Here is a 22,802-nt window from a genome sequence, read left to right on the forward strand (position 1 = left end):
GGTGTATTAGAAAGAAAGCGGTCCAGAGCCGACGATATAGAGGAAAGAGGGGAGGGACACGAAAGAGAAAGAAAAAGACAAGACCCAGGAAAACACTGGTAGAGCATAAAAGTAATATCTTTAATATTAGTTCGTACCAACTTACCCAGGCTGAAACTACAGTTTTAGAGAAAGGCCTAAATTTTGCCCCAGTACGTGGCCCAAACCCCTTTGAACTCTATGTAGATGTCCATAAATTCATCAGGAAGCTTACACTAAAGAAATATTTCCTGAGGGACCCTGTTAGTAGAACTTTAAACACAGGAAACCAAGTCCCTAAAGAAAAAATAGAAAATCCCATAACACCCTTTAAAAATAAAAGTAAATTTTACCCCAGAGCCATAAAAGGGAATTATATTGATACTTTTACAGATATGGTGATTAGTGATCTTGAAAAAACAGGGAGTAACTTTAAGGGTAAAAAATACAACCTAACCAAAGAAGAAAAGGAAGCTGTAAAATCTTTAACTGAGAATAAGGACATTGTTATAAAAACAGCGGACAAAGGGGGGGGGGGTCTGGTTGTTAAGGACACCAGCTTCTATAGAGAGGAGTCCAGTAGAATTTTAGGTGACAATTCCACCTATGATAGGCTTTTGAGTAACCCTACAGAGACATTCAAAAAGGAATTAACTACTATCATGGAAAGAGGATTTGAAGATGAAGTAATAACAAAAAAGGAATTAGAATACCTAATAGTTAAAAATCCTAAAGTACCAATATTCTACTTCATCCCTAAACTACATAAGAACACAACCAGACCCCCCGGCCGCCAATAATATCAGGCATATGTTCGCTTACATATAATCTGAGCAAATTCTTAGATCATCTGTTACAGAAATATGTCCAGAAAACTCCTTCTTATCTAAGAGATACGTCCCATGTACTACAACTAATTCAAGATGTTGAATGGGATGAGCAATTAATATGGGTAACATGTGACGTGGTGTCTTTATACACCTCCATCAAACACGTGGATGGTTTAAAGGCAGTCCAGCAGACACTTGAGGGAGATATGAATGTTGGAGATAATTTGAAATCATTTATATTAAGTGGGATACAATATATACTAACCCACAATTATTTTAATTATGATGGAGATTACTTCCTCCAGACATGCGGCACCGCAATGGGCACCCGGTTTGCACCTAGCTACGCTAACCTATTTATGGATATGTGGGAGCGTGGCTACATATGGAACAACAACCCATATGGTGCAAACCTGGTGCCCTGGAAGAGATTTATCGACGATGTGCTGTGTGTCTGGAGGGGGACGATAGATGATCTAGAATTGTTTAAAGTATATTTCAATAATAATCCTTTTAATATAAAATTCACATTTACCTGCAGTAGTATAAGTATCAATTTCATAGACTTAACCCTGTATGTAGAAAACAATCAGATACAAACAAAAACATACCATAAGGAGGTGGATGCTAATACGTATCTTTTGGCTTCTAGCCACCACCATCCAAAATGGATACAAAATATCCCACGGGGACAAGCCCTAAGAATAAAAAGAAACTGCTCACAGAAGGATGTTTGCACAAACCAATTGAACTCCCTTAGAGAAAAATTTCTTGAGCCAGACTACAGCAGGGAAAGGGTTAATAAAGCTATCTGTGCAGTTAAAGATATAGATAGGTCTAGTCTTATCAACCCTAATAACAGTAAAAAGATGTCCACTGATCAAGGAGAATTTATCCCCTTTATCACCAAATTCAATAGTATGGCCTCAGAAATAAAGAAAATTATAAATAAGCATTGGGGGATCCTCCTTAGAGACCCAATATTGAATACATTCCTGCCAGAACACCCACAAATTGTTTATAAATGTGCTGACAACTTGAAAAGTAAACTATCACCTAGTTGTCCCCTCAGTGGGCCTAAAATAAGTAGCACCATGTGGTTATCTAACCTGAAAGGTTTCTTTACATGCAACAAATGCATAGGTTGTTCTTTCAGTGTTAAAGGCAGTAAATTTAAATCAAATGTAACAGGTAAAAGTTATGATGTAAACACTTTTATAAACTGTAAGAGTATGTACTGCGTATACTTATTAGAGTGCCCATGCGGGTTGCAGTACGTGGGGAGAACAGGGAGGAAACTCCAATGTAGACTGGCAGAGCATGTATACAACATAAAAGGGGGGTTGGAAACTCATAGTGTGTCAAACCACTTTAAAAGCAAACACAACCAAAACCCAGAGGGATTGACATGTAAGGGCATAGAATGCCCAAAGGCCAATTGGAGAGGAGGTGACAGGCTGACTCATTTATACCCTCAAAAACTTGTCACCGCATGGTTTAAATATAGACTTCGATCTGGCCTCCTTTTTGATAGATTGAAGTGACCCCCCACTGCTGTATGTAATGATCAATCATGTAATAATTGTTTTCATTATTATTATTTTTTATGTGGAATGGTAAGAAATGTTATGTCTATGAGCTTGGTGCATTGCCACTTAATCCCAGGGATGATTCCCTAGTGGCTCTTATCATGTAAGTAGATGTGTGCAATTTTAATCAGTTTATTCGCTTTTAATCAATTAATTTGTAATTAATTTGCAATTAGTATTCATCACCTTCCAGGGTATATATATCAGTAGGTAGCAACTCCCCTCTCATCCATTGATGAAGTGACCACATTGCGTCACGAAACGCGTTTGGAGAGGGAGGAGCTAGAACTGACACGGTCTTCAGCATCAGGAGCATAGAGATCAGGAGAGACGCCAGAGTGTGACATCACGAGGCTTAGCGCGGGATGACGGCAGTTACCCAGAGAGGTGAGCAGAGCACATTCTGCAGTGCTAGCCACCTCAAGCTGAGATAGAGGAAGCTATAGCAAATAGAGGGGGCGAATCTCGCAGAGTAACTACTGAGAGTTAGACGCCACTTCAGGGTTTGCAAACAACAATAGCGCCATCCTCCCAGAAGCCTGCCTACCTGATTGTATCAAGCTGCGGACGGCACGTTGTCAGCTGTTTTTATACAGCCTGGTTTATGTGAGTAAGCCCATGGCTGTTTTTTATTTTTATTGTAATAAATTTTTATCAATCTGCACCATCATCTTTCATGTTATTTCTTTTCTGGGAACACATGGGAACTATGACCAAGTGGTAATGCTGTGAACAGACAGAAAACCTGGAGGATAGACATACAACACGTGGGATTCGTGATATCTGGAAGAGAAGAGGTTAAAAGCACAGATTGTCTCAAAGGAACAATAACACAGCAAGTCTGTAAGTTCATTACTTTAATCTGTTGTGGAGTTATTTATGGATTCTTGTGGCTGCGCAATGATCTTTTCCTTTTTGTCCATTACATACTAGGAGGAGTTTGGAACCAGCAGCCAGCAATTGGATCACCATGCTCCATCAGCTGGAATATTGAAAAGAACTTTCCATATCTATATGGACTAATCATTGGACTGGGGTATTGTTGTAGCCTGAAGCGCCGGGTCATTGCATTTTTTGTATAAGAATAAAAAGACGACTTACAAATTAAATGGAGATAAATTGGGGGAATCCTTGATGGAGAAGGATTTAGGAGTGCTTGTAGACTGCAGGCTTAGCAATAGTGCCCAAAATCATGCAGTAGCTGCAAAGGCAAACAAGATCTTATCTTGCATCAAACGGGCAATGGATGGAAGGGAAGTAAATATAATTATGCCCCTTTACAAAGCAGTAGTAAGACCTCACCTTGAATATGGAGTACAATTTTGGGCCCCAATCCTAAGAAAAGACATTATGGAACTAGAGTGTGCAGAGAAGAGCCACCAAATTAATAAAGGGGATGGACAATCTAACTTATGAGGGGTGGCTAGCTAAATTAGATTTATTTACATTAGAAAAGAGGCGTCTAAGAGGGGATATGATAACTATTTACAAATATATTCGGGGACAATACAAGGAGCTTTCAAAATAACTATTCATCCCACGGGCAGTACAAAGGACTCGGGACATCCTTTAAGGTTGGAGGAAAGGAAATTTCACCAGCAACAAAGGAAAGGGTTCTTTACAGTAAGGGCAGTTAAAATGTGGAATTCATTACCCATGGAAACTGTGAAGGCAGATACAATAGATTTGTTCAAAAAAAGGTTGGACATCTTTTTAGATGGGAAAGGTATACAGGGATATACCAAATAAGTATACATGGGAAGGATGTTGATCCAGGGATTAATCCGATTGGCAATTCTTGGAGTCAGGAAGGAATTAATTTTTCCCCTTTAATGGGGTTTTTTGTCTGCCTTCCCCTGGATCAATAAGTAAGTATAGATATAGGATAAAGTATCTGTTGTCTAAATTTAGCATAGGTTGAACTTGATGGACCTACGTCTTTTTTCAACCTCATCTACCATGTAACTATGTAACTATGTAAGAAGCTAAATAGTGGGGAAAAGGAAAGCTATGGTTCCCGTAGTGTATGTCCCTGCAGCCGGGTTAGTTTCCTCTGGATCATCATGCGAATGATGATCTTTTGCGACGGCCATTAGAGGGAAGCACACGCATGCGCAGAGTAGGGGTCAAAGGGGAACTACAAGCCCCACGTTGCACTGGGGCATGTCACATGGACGGAGCTAAGCCAATAGGGCAGAGAGGTTTCCCTGCTCTCAAGATAGATACATTTGGCACGCTGTAAGCCACGCCAGTCATAGTTGGGATGCCATCAGAGTAGGGTGTATGTGGGATTTTTGGAATAATGGTGCTCAATATAAGTGTGTACTCTGATCATACAAAATCCAGGCCATAATAACCATACTGGAACCAATCATAGTGCTTTACAGTCCATAAACATATATCCAGGGGACAAATGACCTAGCGGTGTCCGCTTGACTACCGCAACCAAGGGCCTTTGTATATTAACCCCCTATAGAGCATGAACATCCCCAAATTTACAGTCAAAGGTAAGGGCCAAGGCCCATTACCTGCCCCTGGGGGTCTCCGGAATGAGTCCAAGGTTCCCGAGCATGCAGTCCTATAGAGTAGAATCAGCAATTGAGTATTGTAGAGCAAAGGAGCACAGCAAAAACATTGTCCAGAAGAGAATAATTTGAGGGCAACTCCAGATAAAAAGTAAAAGGATTTTAATTCATCAGAACACAATGGAGATGACAAAAGCAAACGCACCAACGCGTTTCATCCCGTAGGGACTTTATCAAGGTGTGTGTGCAAGTGTCTGTGACCCTGCTTTAGGCCAGAGACCCCCATTAGGTCCCAGCTAGGCCCTACTCCCCTCAGCTTGTGGTTGCTGCAGGGACAGGTCCATAGATAGGGACACTACCCCTGTAGTACCAGAGTGAGGGACACAGGCAGGATGTGGTCTGGGACCAGATAACCCCTCTGTACAAAGAGACATTGCTCATGGTGGCCCAGTCCAGATGGGATACCACCCAACGTAGAGGCAGAGGCGTCGCGGTTCGTCAACAGATCCGTGGATCCCATCTTGCCGCAGCAGCGCTCCCAGGTGTGGGAGCACCCGGCAGGTACCCAACTCAACACATGCACCAACAAACACTTTAGCGGGCAGCGCTGTACCACACAGAGGGTGAGGTATTACCTTGTGGACACAGGGGTGGTTGAGTGCCCGAGCGCCCCTTAGGTGTGGGACAGTACAATTGAAGGTGATATATGGTCGTGCGTGACCAGGTGAAACCGGAATATCTATTAAGTTCATGCAGTAAAACTGTTATCTTTTCACTAGGTGTGTGGTTTATTGTATGTGGGTCCTGTAATGGGGTTTTTCTACATACTAGAATCCCGTACAGGTGGAGGCGCTTCAGAGCATCGAACCAGGTACACCCCAGGTTCCCAGCAGCGGAGGCTCAGGCCTCCTGTGAGCTGCAGGTATTGCACCTTACACACACCGTAGCCACACATCTCCCAAGGGGTGGTGGAAAGTGCGCTACAATTGCAGGCGCTGCTGAGATCTCAGACTTGGGGTGCCCTACTCGGCAGACAAAATTGTAAATCATAAAAACACCATGTTCACTCCCACACAGCAACAGGTCCATGACTGTGCCTTAGAGATCTCTCGCTCGCGCTCACTCTCTCTCTCTCTCGCGCTCTCTCTCACGCTCTCTCTCTAGTCCTGTAACAGGGTTATTCTACATACTACCCGTACAGGTGGAGGCTCTTCTGAGCATCGATCCAGGCTCCCAGCAGCGGAGGCTCAGGCCTCCTGTGAGCCGCAGGTATTGCACCTTAAGACACACCGTAGCCACACATCTCCCAGGGGGTGGGGGAAAGTGCGCTACACTTATGTAAAAGGTTGTTTAACTGTGTTTCCCCAACCCGATAGGAGATTCTGCCATTACCACTTGTGTGGTGCATGCTACCTGTTGGTAATCAGGAGGGATGAGTCGTCCGCCGATGGTTGTGGGGACACAGGACAGGTTTCTGGGGTATATACCCCACATGGTTCTCTAGCAGTGCAGCACCTCCACCTGCTGTAGGCTCCAGATGTACTGTATGGAGGTGATCGCCTACAGTAGAAATACTCCCTCTCCTTCCCCAGTAAGATCACACACCAGGCAGAAGGTATATGAACAGGAATGGTTTTATTGGGTCCACACTCACAAGCACGGCAGTGGCCTGCCCAACACAGTCTCTGAGTCAGCTACCCAGCTGTAGGATGGTCCCTGGGCAACCACTACGGGTTAAGGGCCCCCGCAACTGTCCTGGCTCTTTCCTACCCCTCTAGCAGGGGCAGAGGAAAGGTCCACACTCATTCTCCCCCGAGGGGAAGAGGAACAGAGAAGGCCCAATACTCAGGCACGCTGCTGTGTGACCTGCCTCTCTCAAATGGGGAGAGGCACTACTAAATTTGGGTGGCAATACCCCTTAAGTACAGCCAGGAGGAGGGCACCAGGTCTGAGTCAGGATTGGGTATACTCAGGCCTAGTTCCACCTCCTCCCCCTGTCACTCAAGGGTACAGCAGGAAGTTAGAAAACCCCATGAGTACTACTGGCAAAGCTGCTCTTACCAGGGCTTCCTGCCAGTGAGGGCAGACTGGTAGCCAGAAACCAGCCCTGCTATAGTTGTAACAAACTTGTATTGGACTAAAATAAGATGTATTTGTATACAGTATGTTGCTCTTAAATGGCCCTTCAATGTCCACAAGTCTCATTCAGGTTGTTGCAGAGTACACGCAACTACACACGTGGGGTCTCTTGACAAGGCTTATTTATTTAGCCTTAAAACATACAGCACACAAAACAAAATAGCTTCTCTTCAGCAGACAAAACAAAATAGATTATCTTCAGCATGTCAAACAAAGCAGTTTCTCTTCAGCATGCAGGACACAACAGTTCATCAACCATGTACTTTGCAAACAGACCTTATATCAGTAATCTCTTCAGTAACTCACTCCTGTCTCCTGACCAGCTAGGCTAGATGTGTGTACAGCCTGGAGTTTTTAACACACCTTGATTAGGCAGCTGGGATCCAACTAATTGTCATGAGATTCCCAGCTGAAGTTAACCTCATCACTACTGTACTGCAGACTAAACATATGTCTGCCAGGCATATAGCTGGTGGTTTTTATTTACCCTGTCACACATGTGTTTTACCTTCTCTCCCTAAAAAGAAATTGAAGGATTTGAAAGCATATAAAAAAATAACATCTCTGACAAACCCACATGCTGGTACCAAAAGGAATCACAACATTCAGTGTTTCTCTTTTTTTCTATCTACATTTTTCTAACTACATCTAGTGTTGACATCAATTTTATATTTTACCAGAAAATCTGATTCCTGTATATAAGTATAAGAAAGATCTTCCAGAAATGATTTATGTGTAGAAACTGCCATTCTATAGAAACTTTAACAGTTTGGGCTACTCCTAATATCAATAATCAATGGATACTTAATGTGCACAATTCAGGGATAAGGGTGGGGTCCCATTGCAGATCTGTTCCATAAGGATGTCATTAGCACCTCATTTCTTTAACAATGCCTAGTATGCTAATGAGTCACATGACTTACAAGGTTTCCATCCACAAACCCAGACACTATTGTGTTCTCATGTGTACATGAAGGTGTGTTGGCAATTCTGCATTTAATCTGATCAAAAAGGGCCACGGATTAATGAATATGTGAAATGCAGAAACTCTGTTGGTTTCTATGAAGGATGAAGAAGATAACTCTGATATAAGGAATGTTAGTGTTACATCTGCACAGCACTATATGAAGAACATGGCAGCACATTCCACATATAAATAGAAATAGTAAAAACTATAGTGAATAGTAATGTTCATATAAACACTGGCAGTACTGTATATGGTAAAACCAGCAGCAAACAGACACATGGAAGGTAGGAGGTATCAGCAATGATCATATTTACAGCTGAGCACAAATTCATAGGCAATAAGATAATCAAGATATATCACAAACCAACATAAACATTGTCATAACTATAGAAAGCATCGGTTTCCAACCCTGAGTAGTACGGCAATTATATACAATTGTGTAGTACTCTATTGGACCAACATAACAACTCTTCATAGTTTTGTTTCTTCATCAGTCTCCAATGTCCACAAGTCTCTGATTCTGGTGTTTTACCTTCTCTGCCTAAAGAAGAGAAATGGAAGATTTTGAAAGCTTATAAAAAATTAATTTGTTACAAACCCTTCTGCTGGTTCCAAAATGTATCATAAAGTGGGCTCACTTTTCAATATTTTTTTTATTAATTATTATATCCAATTGATCTTACTATAAAACCTGATTCCTGCATACAGTATAATGATAAGAAATGTCTTACCAGATATTATTTGTGTGTAGAAACTGCCATTCTATAGAAACATTAACAGTTTGGGCTACTCCTAATACCACTAATCAATGGATACTTATTGGGCACAATTCAGTGATAAGGGTGGGGTCCCACTGCAGATCTGTTACATTAACACCTCATTTCTTTAACAATGCCTCGTATGCTAATATGTGAGTCATTTGACTTACAAGGTTCCCACCCATAATGAGTACTTTCAGTATTGGGTGATAACCTTTTTTATTTGGACTAACAATTAATAATATAAGACAAGGGTTTGAGAGTTTTCTTTCTCCCTCAGGTCAGCGATACCGATTTACAGATTCCATGATCTTAACACAGATGTTTAAAAAATAAGATAGGTTTCCACCCATAAATATAGTTATAAAAACTACTGAATAAATATAATTACAGTTCCTTCATTTACAGGTGTGAACAATGGCTTCAAATGTGTCAGATATTGAGCTTATCCTTGAAGGACTGGTGACCTTAACATCCCAAAGCCTGCAGCATGCAGAGCTGCAGGAACACTTCCAGGTCATAAAGGAGCTTGGCAGGGGGTCTTATGGTTCAGTGATGATGGTGAAGGACAAAAACACAGGTCACTGAGCAATTTACAATCACTGGCTTAAGATCTTGCTGTTCATCCATGTAAAGGATGTGGCCACCTAGGAATTAGCCAGTGAATTGCGCTTCTATGAGGTTTCAACAGGGAAGCCCCAGAATAACATAGATGTATACTTCCTTTTGCCATCCTATCCGATTCACTGACATGTACAGGTAGAGCTGCTAGTGGCTGCTCTCTCACACTCCTAAATCCCAAATGATACCCAGGTCTGGTTACTGAGTGCACTTTGAGTTTTTATAAAACGGCATTTATATAGTTATACATAAACCCCTTTATTGCTATGCAGCACTGATGCTGTACTATGCACTTTACAAAGTAATATACAGTACAGCACTGATACTTTCACTGATCTCTTTTCCTTGCTCACTGGTGAGTTTCCATGGTGGGTGGCTCTTCCCACAGAGCAAAGGTACAGCAGTTTTGCAGACTGGCAAAATTGCCCCATAGTTGCTGACCCACCATCCCCATGGTACAGACTGACCACCGCAGTACTGAAAGTGCAGTGTATTCAATAATAGTCCAATGCATAAAGTAACCTACTGAACCTGTTATCTAAGGTACAACATTTTGAAAGAGAAAGTGCTCGTACAGTGTCCACATGAGGTCCGATAATGTGTGACTAAAGATATATAGAAAATAGGGGGGGGGGAGAGGGGAGATAGGAAAAGGAAAGAAATTTGCAAAACTGAATTGTATATAAAAATTATATATAAGGAACAAAAACTTCTAAGAAGGTGCAGCTTCAAAAAGGATCTCCACAGCCTTAGATGTTATCTATAAGGCCAAATACAAGCACAAACTGCCATAGGGAAGTACGTTAAAAAAAGTATCTTTCTGATCAATAGAAACAACAGATGAGCCCTTACAGAGGGTATATAACGATAGAGCTAATTGTGAACTGCGGATAATGTCCGTCTCCAGACTTCTCGGAACGTCTCTGTCACTCGCGTCCTGTGTTCATGCTGTCTCAGCATTAGCTGATATCACAGAAGCAGAAACTGAAATGATGATTTTAGCAAAAGTTCTTAGAAACTCTTAGGAGGACAGGAGGGTCTCATCTAACGCTTCCCACGATCGTAACAATTGCAGCACAGCACCACTCCTACGCGTTTCGTGGCAGTATCCACTTTGTCAGATATATATATATATATATATATATATACACACACATATACATTAATTGACTTTAGTTTTTTTAATTTCCTCTGGATCGTCATGCTACAGTATGATAGATTTGAACTTTTAATCACATTAAATATTATGAGTTTGAAAGCACTGAGTAGGTACAGAAATTATATCAAATGTTGTAGTTCTCTTTATTGAACAAACATTCTTCATATATTTTGCTCTTTGTGAGACTTCAATGTCCACATGTCTCTGATTCTGCTGTTTTACCTTCTCTCCTAAAGAAGAGAGATTTAAGCTTTTGAAAAATTATAAAAATAACATCTGTGATAAACCCTTGTGCTGGTTCCAAAATGTATCATAACATTGGGGTTTCTCAATTTACTATTTTTAATTCGTTTTTGTTTTTATTCAATTGGTCTTACCATAAAATCTGATTCCTGTATATAATTATAAGAAATGTCTTACCAGATATTTTTTGTGTGTAGAAACTGCCATTCTATAGAAACATTAACAGTTTGGGCTACTCCTAATATCACTAATCAATGGATACTTAATGTGCACAATTCAGGGATACGGGTGGGGTCCCATTGCAGATCTGTTACATTAACACCTAATTATTTAACAATGCCTAGTATGCTAATATGTGAGTCACATGACTTACAAGGTTTCCACCCACAATGCAGTGGTCTAAATAAATAGTGCCACTCTACAGATTCACTTTCACAAGTGACTGGTGATCCTCTGGAGGACTCTTCTGCAGGACCCTGAGCTGGAGAATCCATCAGACGCTGAGACACAAAATATAGACCCACAGTCAAAGGATTGTCATATCTCTACAGCAAGCTTTGTTATATCATCTGAAAGAAGAGGTAAGTGATTTATGAGCTTTGTTATACATTGGCAAAAACATTGATATTACATGTTTTGTATTTGTAATAACACTAGATGGACTATTTCCCATTCCCTTCTATGGCCCCTAATCAATATGCTGTGTGGCCATTTGTACTTGTCAGGGAGGCTCTGAGCTCTGTTCAGAGGGATGAATCGTGATCACTAGAGAGGTGCCAATGTCCCCAATTTTGATTCACAAAAACTTTAGCTAAATGTTTAAGTATATTGTATATTTGTGACATTTTCACACACATATCCTCTCACCCTTCCTTGTTCTTCTCCCTCTCTCTCAATTTTCTCTACAGAAAATGTATACTGTATATACTGTATATATATATTCAGTATTATATATATATATATATATATATATATATATATATATATATATATATATATATATATATATATATATATATATATACATTCATTGACTTTAGTCTGTTTAATTTCCTCTGGATCGTCATGCTACAGTATGATAGATATGAACTTTCAATCACATTAAATAATATGAGTTTGAAAGCACTGAGTAGGTACAGAAATTATATCAAATGTTGTAGTTCTCTTTATTGAACAAACATAAGAATTCTTCATATATTTTGCTCTTCGTGAGACTTCAATGTCCACATGTCTCTGATTCTGCTGTTTTACCTTCTCTCCTAAAGAAGAGAGATTTAAGCTTTTGAAAAATTATAAAAATAACATCTGTGATAAACCCTTGTGCTGGTTCCAAAATGTATGATAACATTGGGTTTTCTCATTTTACTATTTTTAATTCGTTTTTGTTTTTATTCAATTGGTCTTACCATACAATCTGATTCCTGTATATAATTATAAGAAATGTCTTACCAGATATTATTTGTGTGTAGAAACTGCCATTCTATAGAAACCTTAACAGTTTGGGCTACTCCTAATACCACTAATCAATGGATACTTAATGTGCACAATTCAGGGATTCAGGGGTCCCATTGCAGATCTGGTCCATAAGGATGTCATTAACACCTCATTTCTTTAACAATGCCTAGTATGCTAATATGTGAGTCACATGACTTACAAGGTTTCCACCCACAATGCAGTGGTCTAAATAAATAGTGCCACTCTACAGATTCACTTTCACAAGTGCCTGGTGATCCTCTGGAGGACTCTTCTGCATGTCCCTGAGCTGGAGAATACATCACACTCTGAGACACAAAATATAGACCCACAGACAAAGGATTGTCCTAGCTCTACAGCAAGCTTTGTTATATCATCTGAAAGAAGAGGTAAGTAATTTATGAGCTTTGTTATACATTGGCAAAAACATTGATATTAAATGTTTTGTGTTTGTAATAAGACCAGATGGACTATTTCCCATTTCATTCTATGGCCCCTAATCAATATGCTGTGTGGCCATTAGTACTTGTCAGGGAGGCTCTGAGATCTGTTTAGAGGAATGAATCGTGGTCACTAGAGATGTGCCAATGTCCCCAATTTTGGCTCACAAAAACTTTAGAAAAATGTTTAAGTATATTGTATATTTGTGACATTTTCACACATATATCCTCTCACCCTTCCTTACTCTTCTCCCTCTCTCCCTTTTCTCTCCCTCGCTCCAATTTCCCTCTTTGTAGTCTGGATGAATGTTCATAGTTTTGTGACACTTTTGCTACTAGCAAATATCCAATATTCTCATGTAATATACAACATTTTTCCTATTACAATCCCAGACCATAATGTATTTTGTGGTCTCTTATTTTCTATGAGATCAAAACTGTGTGGTAATAGTGACACATTAATTTTCATTAATCTTTTTTAAACACAGTGGTTATTACAATGTAACTCATTTAGATATATTAGTTAGATTACACAGACTGCAATATTATTGTATTAGAAAGTTAAGATATTTATAAAAACTACTGATTAAATATAACTAATTACAGTTCCTTGATTTACAGGTGTTAACAATGGCTTCAAATGTGTCAGATATTGAGCTTATCCTAGAAGGACTGGTGACCTTAACATCCCAAAGCCTGCAGCATGCAGAGCTGGGGGAACACTTCCATGTCATAAAGGAGCTTGGCAGGGGGTCTTATGGTTCAGTGATGATGGTAAAGGACAAAAACACAGGTGAGTGATCAAATTGCCATCCATGTCTTAAGATCTTGCTGTTCATTCATGTACAAAATGTGGCCACCAAGGGCTTTACTCCCACATGTTGTGTAGTATCCCCTTCACTAGGAGTTAGCCAGTGAGTTGGACAGAGGTTTCACCAGGAAAGCAAATGAATAACATAGATAGTATCAAGTCAAATCTGGCGAAACACGTGCCCACCATATTGGGAATATTTGAGCTAATAGAGATGGTTAGACTAGAAAATATGTGATTGGACCACTTTCATCAAGACGAAGTTTCCAGCCATACCCTGTGATTAAGTCTCCAGTGCCCTCCCTAAAACCCCACAAACTAGTGCCCCTATTCAGTCAGGCCCGGGAATAGTAGCAGATATTAATAATGCAATGAGTGTTAGTATTTTGGCAGTGCTTCCATTCACCATCCTGTCCGATTCACTGACAGGTACAGGTGGACCTCTTAGTTACTGCTCTCTGGCACTCCTAAAAGCCCAACTGCTACCCAGGTGTAGTTAGTGAGCGCACCCCATTGGTCTTTATAAAAGATGCATACATATATGTATACACAAACTTCTTTATTCATATATAGCACTGATGTTGTACTCTGCACTTTACAATGTAATATACAGAACTGCACTGATAAAACAGGGGTGAGGATCAATACATGGACAAATGCTGCAGACATAATTGTAACTTACATAGAGCTCACAGTATACGCAGTGAGTGCACATTTAATGTATTCACAACTAAGCACGACTTCCTCTCCTCCTTACAGATAAGATGATGGCTATGAAACTCCTGGATAAGAACAGAACACCACAGAGAAGCTTCCTCATGGAGTTCAGTGTGTCCTTCTTCCTCTCATCTCATCCCAATGTCATCGGGAGTTATGGCCTAGCCTTCCAGACCTGTGAACACTTCGTCTTTGCCCAGGAGCTCTCACCAGTTGGTGATCTCCTCTCACTCATTCAGGCTCCTGTAAGTAGGAAGTCACGTACCATAATAGTTCTACAAGTACAATTGCAGTTACACTTAGACCTGTTAGATGTAGCAATATGGAAATGTTGTTTTCCCTTTAAGCTGCACTTTTGATAAACATTGCAGAAATCTTACAATATGGAAAATACTTTTTATTGACCGTTAATGACACGCATTTTATATTTCAGGTTGGGATCCCAGAAGCTGCAGCAAAGCGATGTGCAGTTCAGATCTCCAGTGCACTGGAATTTATGGAAAGCAAAGGACTAGTTCACCGGGACATTAAACCCGACAACATTCTAGTGTTTGATAAAGAATGTCACTGTATTAAAGTGAGTGACTTTGGTCTCACACATCTCCAAGGAACTGCTATCAGACCCCTGAAAGGAAAAGTACCTTACATGTCCCCTGAGCTGTGTCAACTCGCAAAGAGTGACACCTTGGAGGCTGATTCCAGTATCGATGTGTGGGCTTTTGGAGTGGTTCTCTTCTGCTTGCTCACTGGTGAGTTTCCATGGCGGGTGGCTCTTCCCACAGATCAAAGGTACAGCAGGTTTGCAGACTGGCAAAATAGCCCCATAGTTGCTGACCCACCATCCCCATGGAACAGACTGACCACCGCAGTACTGAAAATGTTTCATACGCTATTGGCAATAGATCCTAAAGAGAGGAGAAAGGCTACAGAAGTCTTGAACTATACGGGTGAGTCTTGGAAAACAGATATTCCCCATTCAAGTGGAATAAGTCTGGATGACACGGAGACAGAGATTAGCAGCATTTTAACTGTGGACACTAATATGGAAGAATCCTACATTGACTCAGCTGAGGACGACACTCTTTCTGCAGAATCATTTGTCATGGAAATAGATGATAAGTGTCAAACTGAGGACAGGTGTGTTATTTCTGAGCATGACGCCTCATCCAATTTGAGCTCATGTATAAAGAAAGAGCAAATGTGCATGTTACACGGCAGTGATTCCACCCTCTCTTGCTCCAGCAGGTTGTCCAATCATTCTGCAGCTGGATGTTTTGTGGCTCATTTTGAAATTGCACCAGATCAATGGCAGGATGACATAGCAGGTCAGGTAATACTGATGGATGACCATACATTACTGTATGTAGGAGCCGAAGTGGAACTTATCTGAGCAAAGGAAAATATCCAACTGTTTGTCTTGTCCAACATCAGAGGAGAGAAGTATGTGTACTTTTGTCTCATCATGTTAATAAGGTAAGTGTGTTCATTTGTCGATCGTAATCTGAGGTATATGTAAGAGATTGGGGTCTTACAGGGCTGTTGATGCATGAGTAAGTGTGTCAGAAGTGGCTGATAATTGTGCATGGTTAGCTGTGCTGAGGGTAGAAGGTGCATGGTATGAAATAGCACTGGTGTCTTGTAATGGCGTGGAAGGGATATATCTGGGGGGTGATGAGTGATGGGTTCTGTGTGAAAAGAGTTTAAGGGATGTCGATGCATATCATGAAAAAATAGGTACCTGAGGCTAGTGGAAGTATGTCATGGAGCGACTGCCAGAGACTGGTGGCCGTGTGAGTGCAATGCTTATTGGAAATGGTCTATCGTGCTCATCCCAGGGAGTGTTTCTCTCTCTTGTCTATTTCTCTTTTTTACCGATGAAACGTCTGCTCGGTCCTACCCGTCTTTTGCTGTTCCCGGGAGACTTTGGTACATAACTTCCCTTAGTATTTCTCTGGATTTTTCAGGAGTTTATAAAACAACCTTTAAGACAGGCAAATAGTCACCCCCAACACATTCAGAGATCAGGAGAGACGCCAGAGTGTGACATCACGAGGCTTAGCGCGGGCTGACGGCAGTTACCCAGAGAGGTGAGCAGAGCACATTCTGCAGTGCTAGCCACCTCAAGCTCAGATAGAGGAAGCTATAGCAAATAGAGGGGGCGAATCTCGCAGAGTAACTACTGAGAGTTAGACGCCACTTCAGGGTTTGCAAACAACAAAAGCGCCATCCTCCCAGAAGCCTGCCTACCTGATTGTATCAAGCTGCGGACGGCACGTTGTCAGCTGTTTTTATACAGCCTGGTTTATGTGAGTAAGCCCATGGCTGTTTTTTATTTTTATTGTAATAAATTTTTATCAATCTGCACCATCATCTTTCATGTTATTTCTTTTCTGGGAACACATGGGAACTATGACCAAGTGGTAATGCTGTGAACAGACAGAAAACCTGGAGGATAGACATACAACACGTGGGATTCGTGATATCTGGAAGAGAAGAGGTTAAAAGCACAGATTGTCTCAAAGGAACAATAACACAGCAAGTCTGTAAGTTCATTACTTTAATCTGTTGTGGAGTTATTTATGGATTCTTGTGGCTGCGCAATGATCTTTTCCTTTTTGTCCATTACATACTAGGAGGAGTTTGGAACCAGCAGCCAGCAATTGGATCACCATGCTCCATCAGCTGGAATATTGAAAAGAACTTTCCATATCTATATGGACTAATCATTGGACTGGGGTATTGTTTTAGCCTGAAGCGCCGGGTCATTGCATTTTTTGTATAAGAATAAAAAGACGACTTACAAATTAAATGGAGATAAATTGGGGGAATCCTTGATGGAGAAGGATTTAGGAGTGCTTGTAGACTGCAGGCTTAGCAATAGTGCCCAAAATCATGCAGTAGCTGCAAAGGCAAACAAGATCTTATCTTGCATCAAACGGGCAATGGATGGAAGGGAAGTAAATATAATTATGCCCCTTTACAAAGCAGTAGTAAGACCTCACTTTGAATATGGAGTACAATTTTGGGCCCCAATCCTAAGAAAAGACATTATGGAACTAGAGTGTGCAGAGAAGAGCCACCAAATTAATAAAGGGGATGGACAATCTAACTTATGAGGGGTGGCTAGCTAAATTAGATTTATTTACATTAGAAAAGAGGCGTCTAAGAGGGGATATGATAACTATTTACAAATATATTCGGGGACAATACAAGGAGCTTTCAAAATAACTATTCATCCCACGGGCAGTACAAAGGACTCGGGACATCCTTTAAGGTTGGAGGAAAGGAAATTTCACCAGCAACAAAGGAAAGGGTTCTTTACAGTAAGGGCAGTTAAAATGTGGAATTCATTACCCATGGAAACTGTGAAGGCAGATACAATAGATTTGTTCAAAAAAAGGTTGGACATCTTTTTAGATGGGAAAGGTATACAGGGATATACCAAATAAGTATACATGGGAAGGATGTTGATCCAGGGATTAGAAATGAGGTGTTAACCGATTGGCAATTCTTGGAGTCAGGAAGGAATTAATTTTTCCCCTTTAATGGGGTTTTTTGTCTGCCTTCCCCTGGATCAATAAGTAAGTATAGATATAGGATAAAGTATCTGTTGTCTAAATTTAGCATAGGTTGAACTTGATGGACCTACGTCTTTTTTCAACCTCATCTACCATGTAACTATGTAACTATGTAAGAAGCTAAATAGTGGGGAAAAGGAAAGCTATGGTTCCCGTAGTGTATGTCCCTGCAGCCGGGTTAGTTTCCTCTAGATCATCATGCGAATGATGATCTTTTGCGACGGCCATTAGAGGGAAGCACACGCATGCGCAGAGTAGGGGTCAAAGGGGAACTACAAGCCCCACGTTGCACTGGGGCATGTCACATGGACGGAGCTAAGCCAATAGGGCAGAGAGGTTTCCCTGCTCTCAAGATAGATACATTTGGCACGCTGTAAGCCACGCCAGTCATAGTTGGGATGCCATCAGAGTAGGGTGTATGTGGGATTTTTGGAATAATGGTGCTCAATATAAGTGTGTACTCTGATCATACAAAATCCAGGCCATAATAACCATACTGGAACCAATCATAGTGCTTTACAGTCCATAAACATATATCCAGGGGACAAATGACCTAGCGGTGTCCGCTTGACTACCGCAACCAAGGGCCTTTGTATATTAACCCCCTATAGAGCATGAACATCCCCAAATTTACAGTCAAAGGTAAGGGCCAAGGCCCATTACCTGCCCCTGGGGGTCTCCGGAATGAGTCCAAGGTTCCCGAGCATGCAGTCCTATAGAGTAGAATCAGCAATTGAGTATTGTAGAGCAAAGGAGCACAGCAAAAACATTGTCCAGAAGAGAATAATTTGAGGGCAACTCCAGATAAAAAGTAAAAGGATTTTAATTCATCAGAACACAATGGAGATGACAAAAGCAAACGCACCAACGCGTTTCATCCCGTAGGGACTTTATCAAGGTGTGTGTGCAAGTGTCTGTGACCCTGCTTTAGGCCAGAGACCCCCATTAGGTCCCAGCTAGGCCCTACTCCCCTCAGCTTGTGGTTGCTGCAGGGACAGGTCCATAGATAGGGACACTACCCCTGTAGTACCAGAGTGAGGGACACAGGCAGGATGTGGTCTGGGACCAGATAACCCCTCTGTACAAAGAGACATTGCTCATGGTGGCCCAGTCCAGATGGGATACCACCCAACGTAGAGGCAGAGGCGTCGCGGTTCGTCAACAGATCCGTGGATCCCATCTTGCCGCAGCAGCGCTCCCAGGTGTGGGAGCACCCGGCAGGTACCCAACTCAACACATGCACCAACAAACACTTTAGCGGGCAGCGCTGTACCACACAGAGGGTGAGGTATTACCTTGTGGACACAGGGGTGGTTGAGTGCCCGAGCGCCCCTTAGGTGTGGGACAGTACAATTGAAGGTGATATATGGTCGTGCGTGACCAGGTGAAACCGGAATATCTATTAAGTTCATGCAGTAAAACTGTTATCTTTTCACTAGGTGTGTGGTTTATTGTATGTGGGTCCTGTAATGGGGTTTTTCTACATACTAGAATCCCGTACAGGTGGAGGCGCTTCAGAGCATCGAACCAGGTACACCCCAGGTTCCCAGCAGCGGAGGCTCAGGCCTCCTGTGAACTGCAGGTATTGCACCTTACACACACCGTAGCCACACATCTCCCAAGGGGTGGTGGAAAGTGCGCTACAATTGCAGGCGCTGCTGAGATCTCAGACTTGGGGTGCCCTACTCGGCAGACAAAATTGTAAATCATAAAAACACCATGTTCACTCCCACACAGCAACAGGTCCATGACTGTGCCTTAGAGATCTCTCGCTCGCGCTCTCTCTCTCTCGCGCTGTCTCTCACGCTCTCTCTCTAGTCCTGTAACAGGGTTATTCTACATACTACCCGTACAGGTGGAGGCTCTTCTGAGCATCGATCCAGGCTCCCAGCAGCGGAGGCTCAGGCCTCCTGTGAGCCGCAGGTATTGCACCTTAAGACACACCGTAGCCACACATCTCCCAGGGGGTGGGGGAAAGTGCGCTACACTTATGTAAAAGGTTGTTTAACTGTGTTTCCCCAACCCGATAGGAGATTCTGCCATTACCACTTGTGCGGTGCATGCTACCTGTTGGTAATCAGGAGGGATGAGTCGTCCGCCAATGGTTGTGGGGACACAGGACAGGTTTCTGGGGTATATACCCCACATGGTTCTCTAGCAGTGCAGCACCTCCACCTGCTGTAGGCTCCAGATGTACTGTATGGAGGTGATCGCCTACAGTAGAAATACTCCCTCTCCTTCCCCAGTAAGATCACACACCAGGCAGAAGGTATATGAACAGGAATGGTTTTATTGGGTCCACACTCACAAGCACGGCAGTGGCCTGCCCAACACAGTCTCTGAGTCAGCTACCCAGCTGTAGGATGGTCCCTGGGCAACCACTACGGGTTAAGGGCCCCCTCAACTGTCCTGGCTCTTTCCTACCCCTCTAGCAGGGGCAGAGGAAAGGTCCACACTCATTCTCCCCCGAGGGGAAGAGGAACAGAGAAGGCCCAATACTCAGGCACGCTGCTGTGTGACCTGCCTCTCTCAAATGGGGAGAGGCACTACTAAATTTGGGTGGCAATACCCCTTAAGTACAGCCAGGAGGAGGGCACCAGGTCTGAGTCAGGATTGGGTATACTCAGGCCTAGTTCCACCTCCTCCCCCTGTCACTCAAGGGTACAGCAGGAAGTTAGAAAACCCCATGAGTACTACTGGCAAAGCTGCTCTTACCAGGGCTTCCTGCCAGTGAGGGCAGACTGGTAGCCAGAAACCAGCCCTGCTATAGTTGTAACAAACTTGTATTGGACTAAAATAAGATGTATTTGTATACAGTATGTTGCTCTTAAATGGCCCTTCAATGTCCACAAGTCTCATTCAGGTTGTTGCAGAGTACACGCAACTACACACGTGGGGTCTCTTGACAAGGCTTATTTATTTAGCCTTAAAACATACAGCACACAAAACAAAATAGCTTCTCTTCAGCAGACAAAACAAAATAGATTATCTTCAGCATGTCAAACAAAGCAGTTTCTCTTCAGCATGCAGGACACAACAGTTCATCAACCATGTACTTTGCAAACAGACCTTATATCAGTAATCTCTTCAGTAACTCACTCCTGTCTCCTGACCAGCTAGGCTAGATGTGTGTACAGCCTGGAGTTTTTAACACACCTTGATTAGGCAGCTGGGATCCAACTAATTGTCATGAGATTCCCAGCTGAAGTTAACCTCATCACTACTGTACTGCAGACTAAACATATGTCTGCCAGGCATATAGCTGGTGGTTTTTATTTACCCTGTCACACATGTGTTTTACCTTCTCTCCCTAAAAAGAAATTGAAGGATTTGAAAGCATATAAAAAATAACATCTCTGACAAACCCACATGCTGGTACCAAAAGGAATCACAACATTCAGTGTTTCTCTTTTTTTCTATCTACATTTTTCTAACTACATCTAGTGTTGACATCAATTTTATATTTTACCAGAAAATCTGATTCCTGTATATATGTATAAGAAAGATCTTCCAGAAATGATTTATGTGTAGAAACTGCCATTCTATAGAAACTTTAACAGTTTGGGCTACTCCTAATACCACTAATCAATGGATACTTAATGTGCACAATTCAGGGATAAGGGTGGGGTCCCATTGCAGATCTGTTCCATAAGGATGTCATTAGCACCTCATTTCTTTAACAATGCCTAGTATGCTAATGAGTCACATGACTTACAAGGTTTCCATCCACAAACCCAGACACTATTGTGTTCTCATGTGTACATGAAGGTGTGTTGGCAATTCTGCATTTAATCTGATCAAAAAGGGCCACGGATTAATGAATATGTGAAATGCAGAAACTCTGTTGGTTTCTATGAAGGATGAAGAAGATAACTCTGATATAAGGAATGTTAGTGTTACATCTGCACAGCACTATATGAAGAACATGGCAGCACATTCCACATATAAATAGAAATAGTAAAAACTATAGTGAATAGTAATGTTCATATAAACACTGGCAGTACTGTATATGGTAAAACCAGCAGCAAACAGACACATGGAAGGTAGGAGGTATCAGCAATGATCATATTTACAGCTGAGCACAAATTCATAGGCAATAAGATAATCAAGATATATCACAAACCAACATAAACATTGTCATAACTATAGAAAGCATCGGTTTCCAACCCTGAGTAGTACGGCAATTATATACAATTGTGTAGTACTCTATTGGACCAACATAAGAACTCTTCATAGTTTTGTTTCTTCATCAGTCTCCAATGTCCACAAGTCTCTGATTCTGGTGTTTTACCTTCTCTGCCTAAAGAAGAGAAATGGAAGATTTTGAAAGCTTATAAAAAATTAATTTGTTACAAACCCTTGTGCTGGTTCCAAAATGTATCATAAAGTGGGCTCACTTTTCAATATTTTTTTTATTAATTATTATATCCAATTGATCTTACTATAAAACCTGATTCCTGCATACAGTATAATGATAAGAAATGTCTTACCAGATATTATTTGTGTGTAGAAACTGCCATTCTATAGAAACATTAACAGTTTGGGCTACTCCTAATACCACTAATCAATGGATACTTATTGGGCACAATTCAGTGATAAGGGTGGGGTCCCACTGCAGATCTGTTACATTAACACCTCATTTCTTTAACAATGCCTCGTATGCTAATATGTGAGTCATTTGACTTACAAGGTTCCCACCCATAATGAGTACTTTCAGTATTGGGTGATAACCTTTTTTATTTGGACTAACAATTAATAATATAAGACAAGGGTTTGAGAGTTTTCTTTCTCCCTCAGGTCAGCGATACCGATTTACAGATTCCATGATCTTAACACAGATGTTTAAAAAATAAGATAGGTTTCCACCCATAAATATAGTTATAAAAACTACTGAATAAATATAATTACAGTTCCTTCATTTACAGGTGTGAACA

At 41.5% G+C, this 22,802-nt stretch overlaps 1 protein-coding gene across 1 annotated transcript; it reads left to right on the plus strand.

Moving 5' to 3' along the window:
• Positions 1–9,243: 9,243 nt before the first annotated feature.
• On the plus strand, positions 9,244–21,820 carry LOC142468328 (serine/threonine-protein kinase SBK1-like). Its single transcript, XM_075574794.1, has 4 exons — positions 9,244–9,406; positions 14,333–14,535; positions 14,724–15,620; positions 21,728–21,820. The coding sequence occupies exons 1-4, from the start codon at positions 9,244–9,246 to the stop codon at positions 21,818–21,820; spliced, it is 1,356 nt and encodes a 451-aa protein (XP_075430909.1).
• Positions 21,821–22,802: the final 982 nt, after the last annotated feature.

Source organism: Ascaphus truei, chromosome 1 (assembly GCF_040206685.1).
Source record: "Ascaphus truei isolate aAscTru1 chromosome 1, aAscTru1.hap1, whole genome shotgun sequence".
NCBI classification, from domain to species: Eukaryota; Metazoa; Chordata; class Amphibia; order Anura; family Ascaphidae; genus Ascaphus; species Ascaphus truei.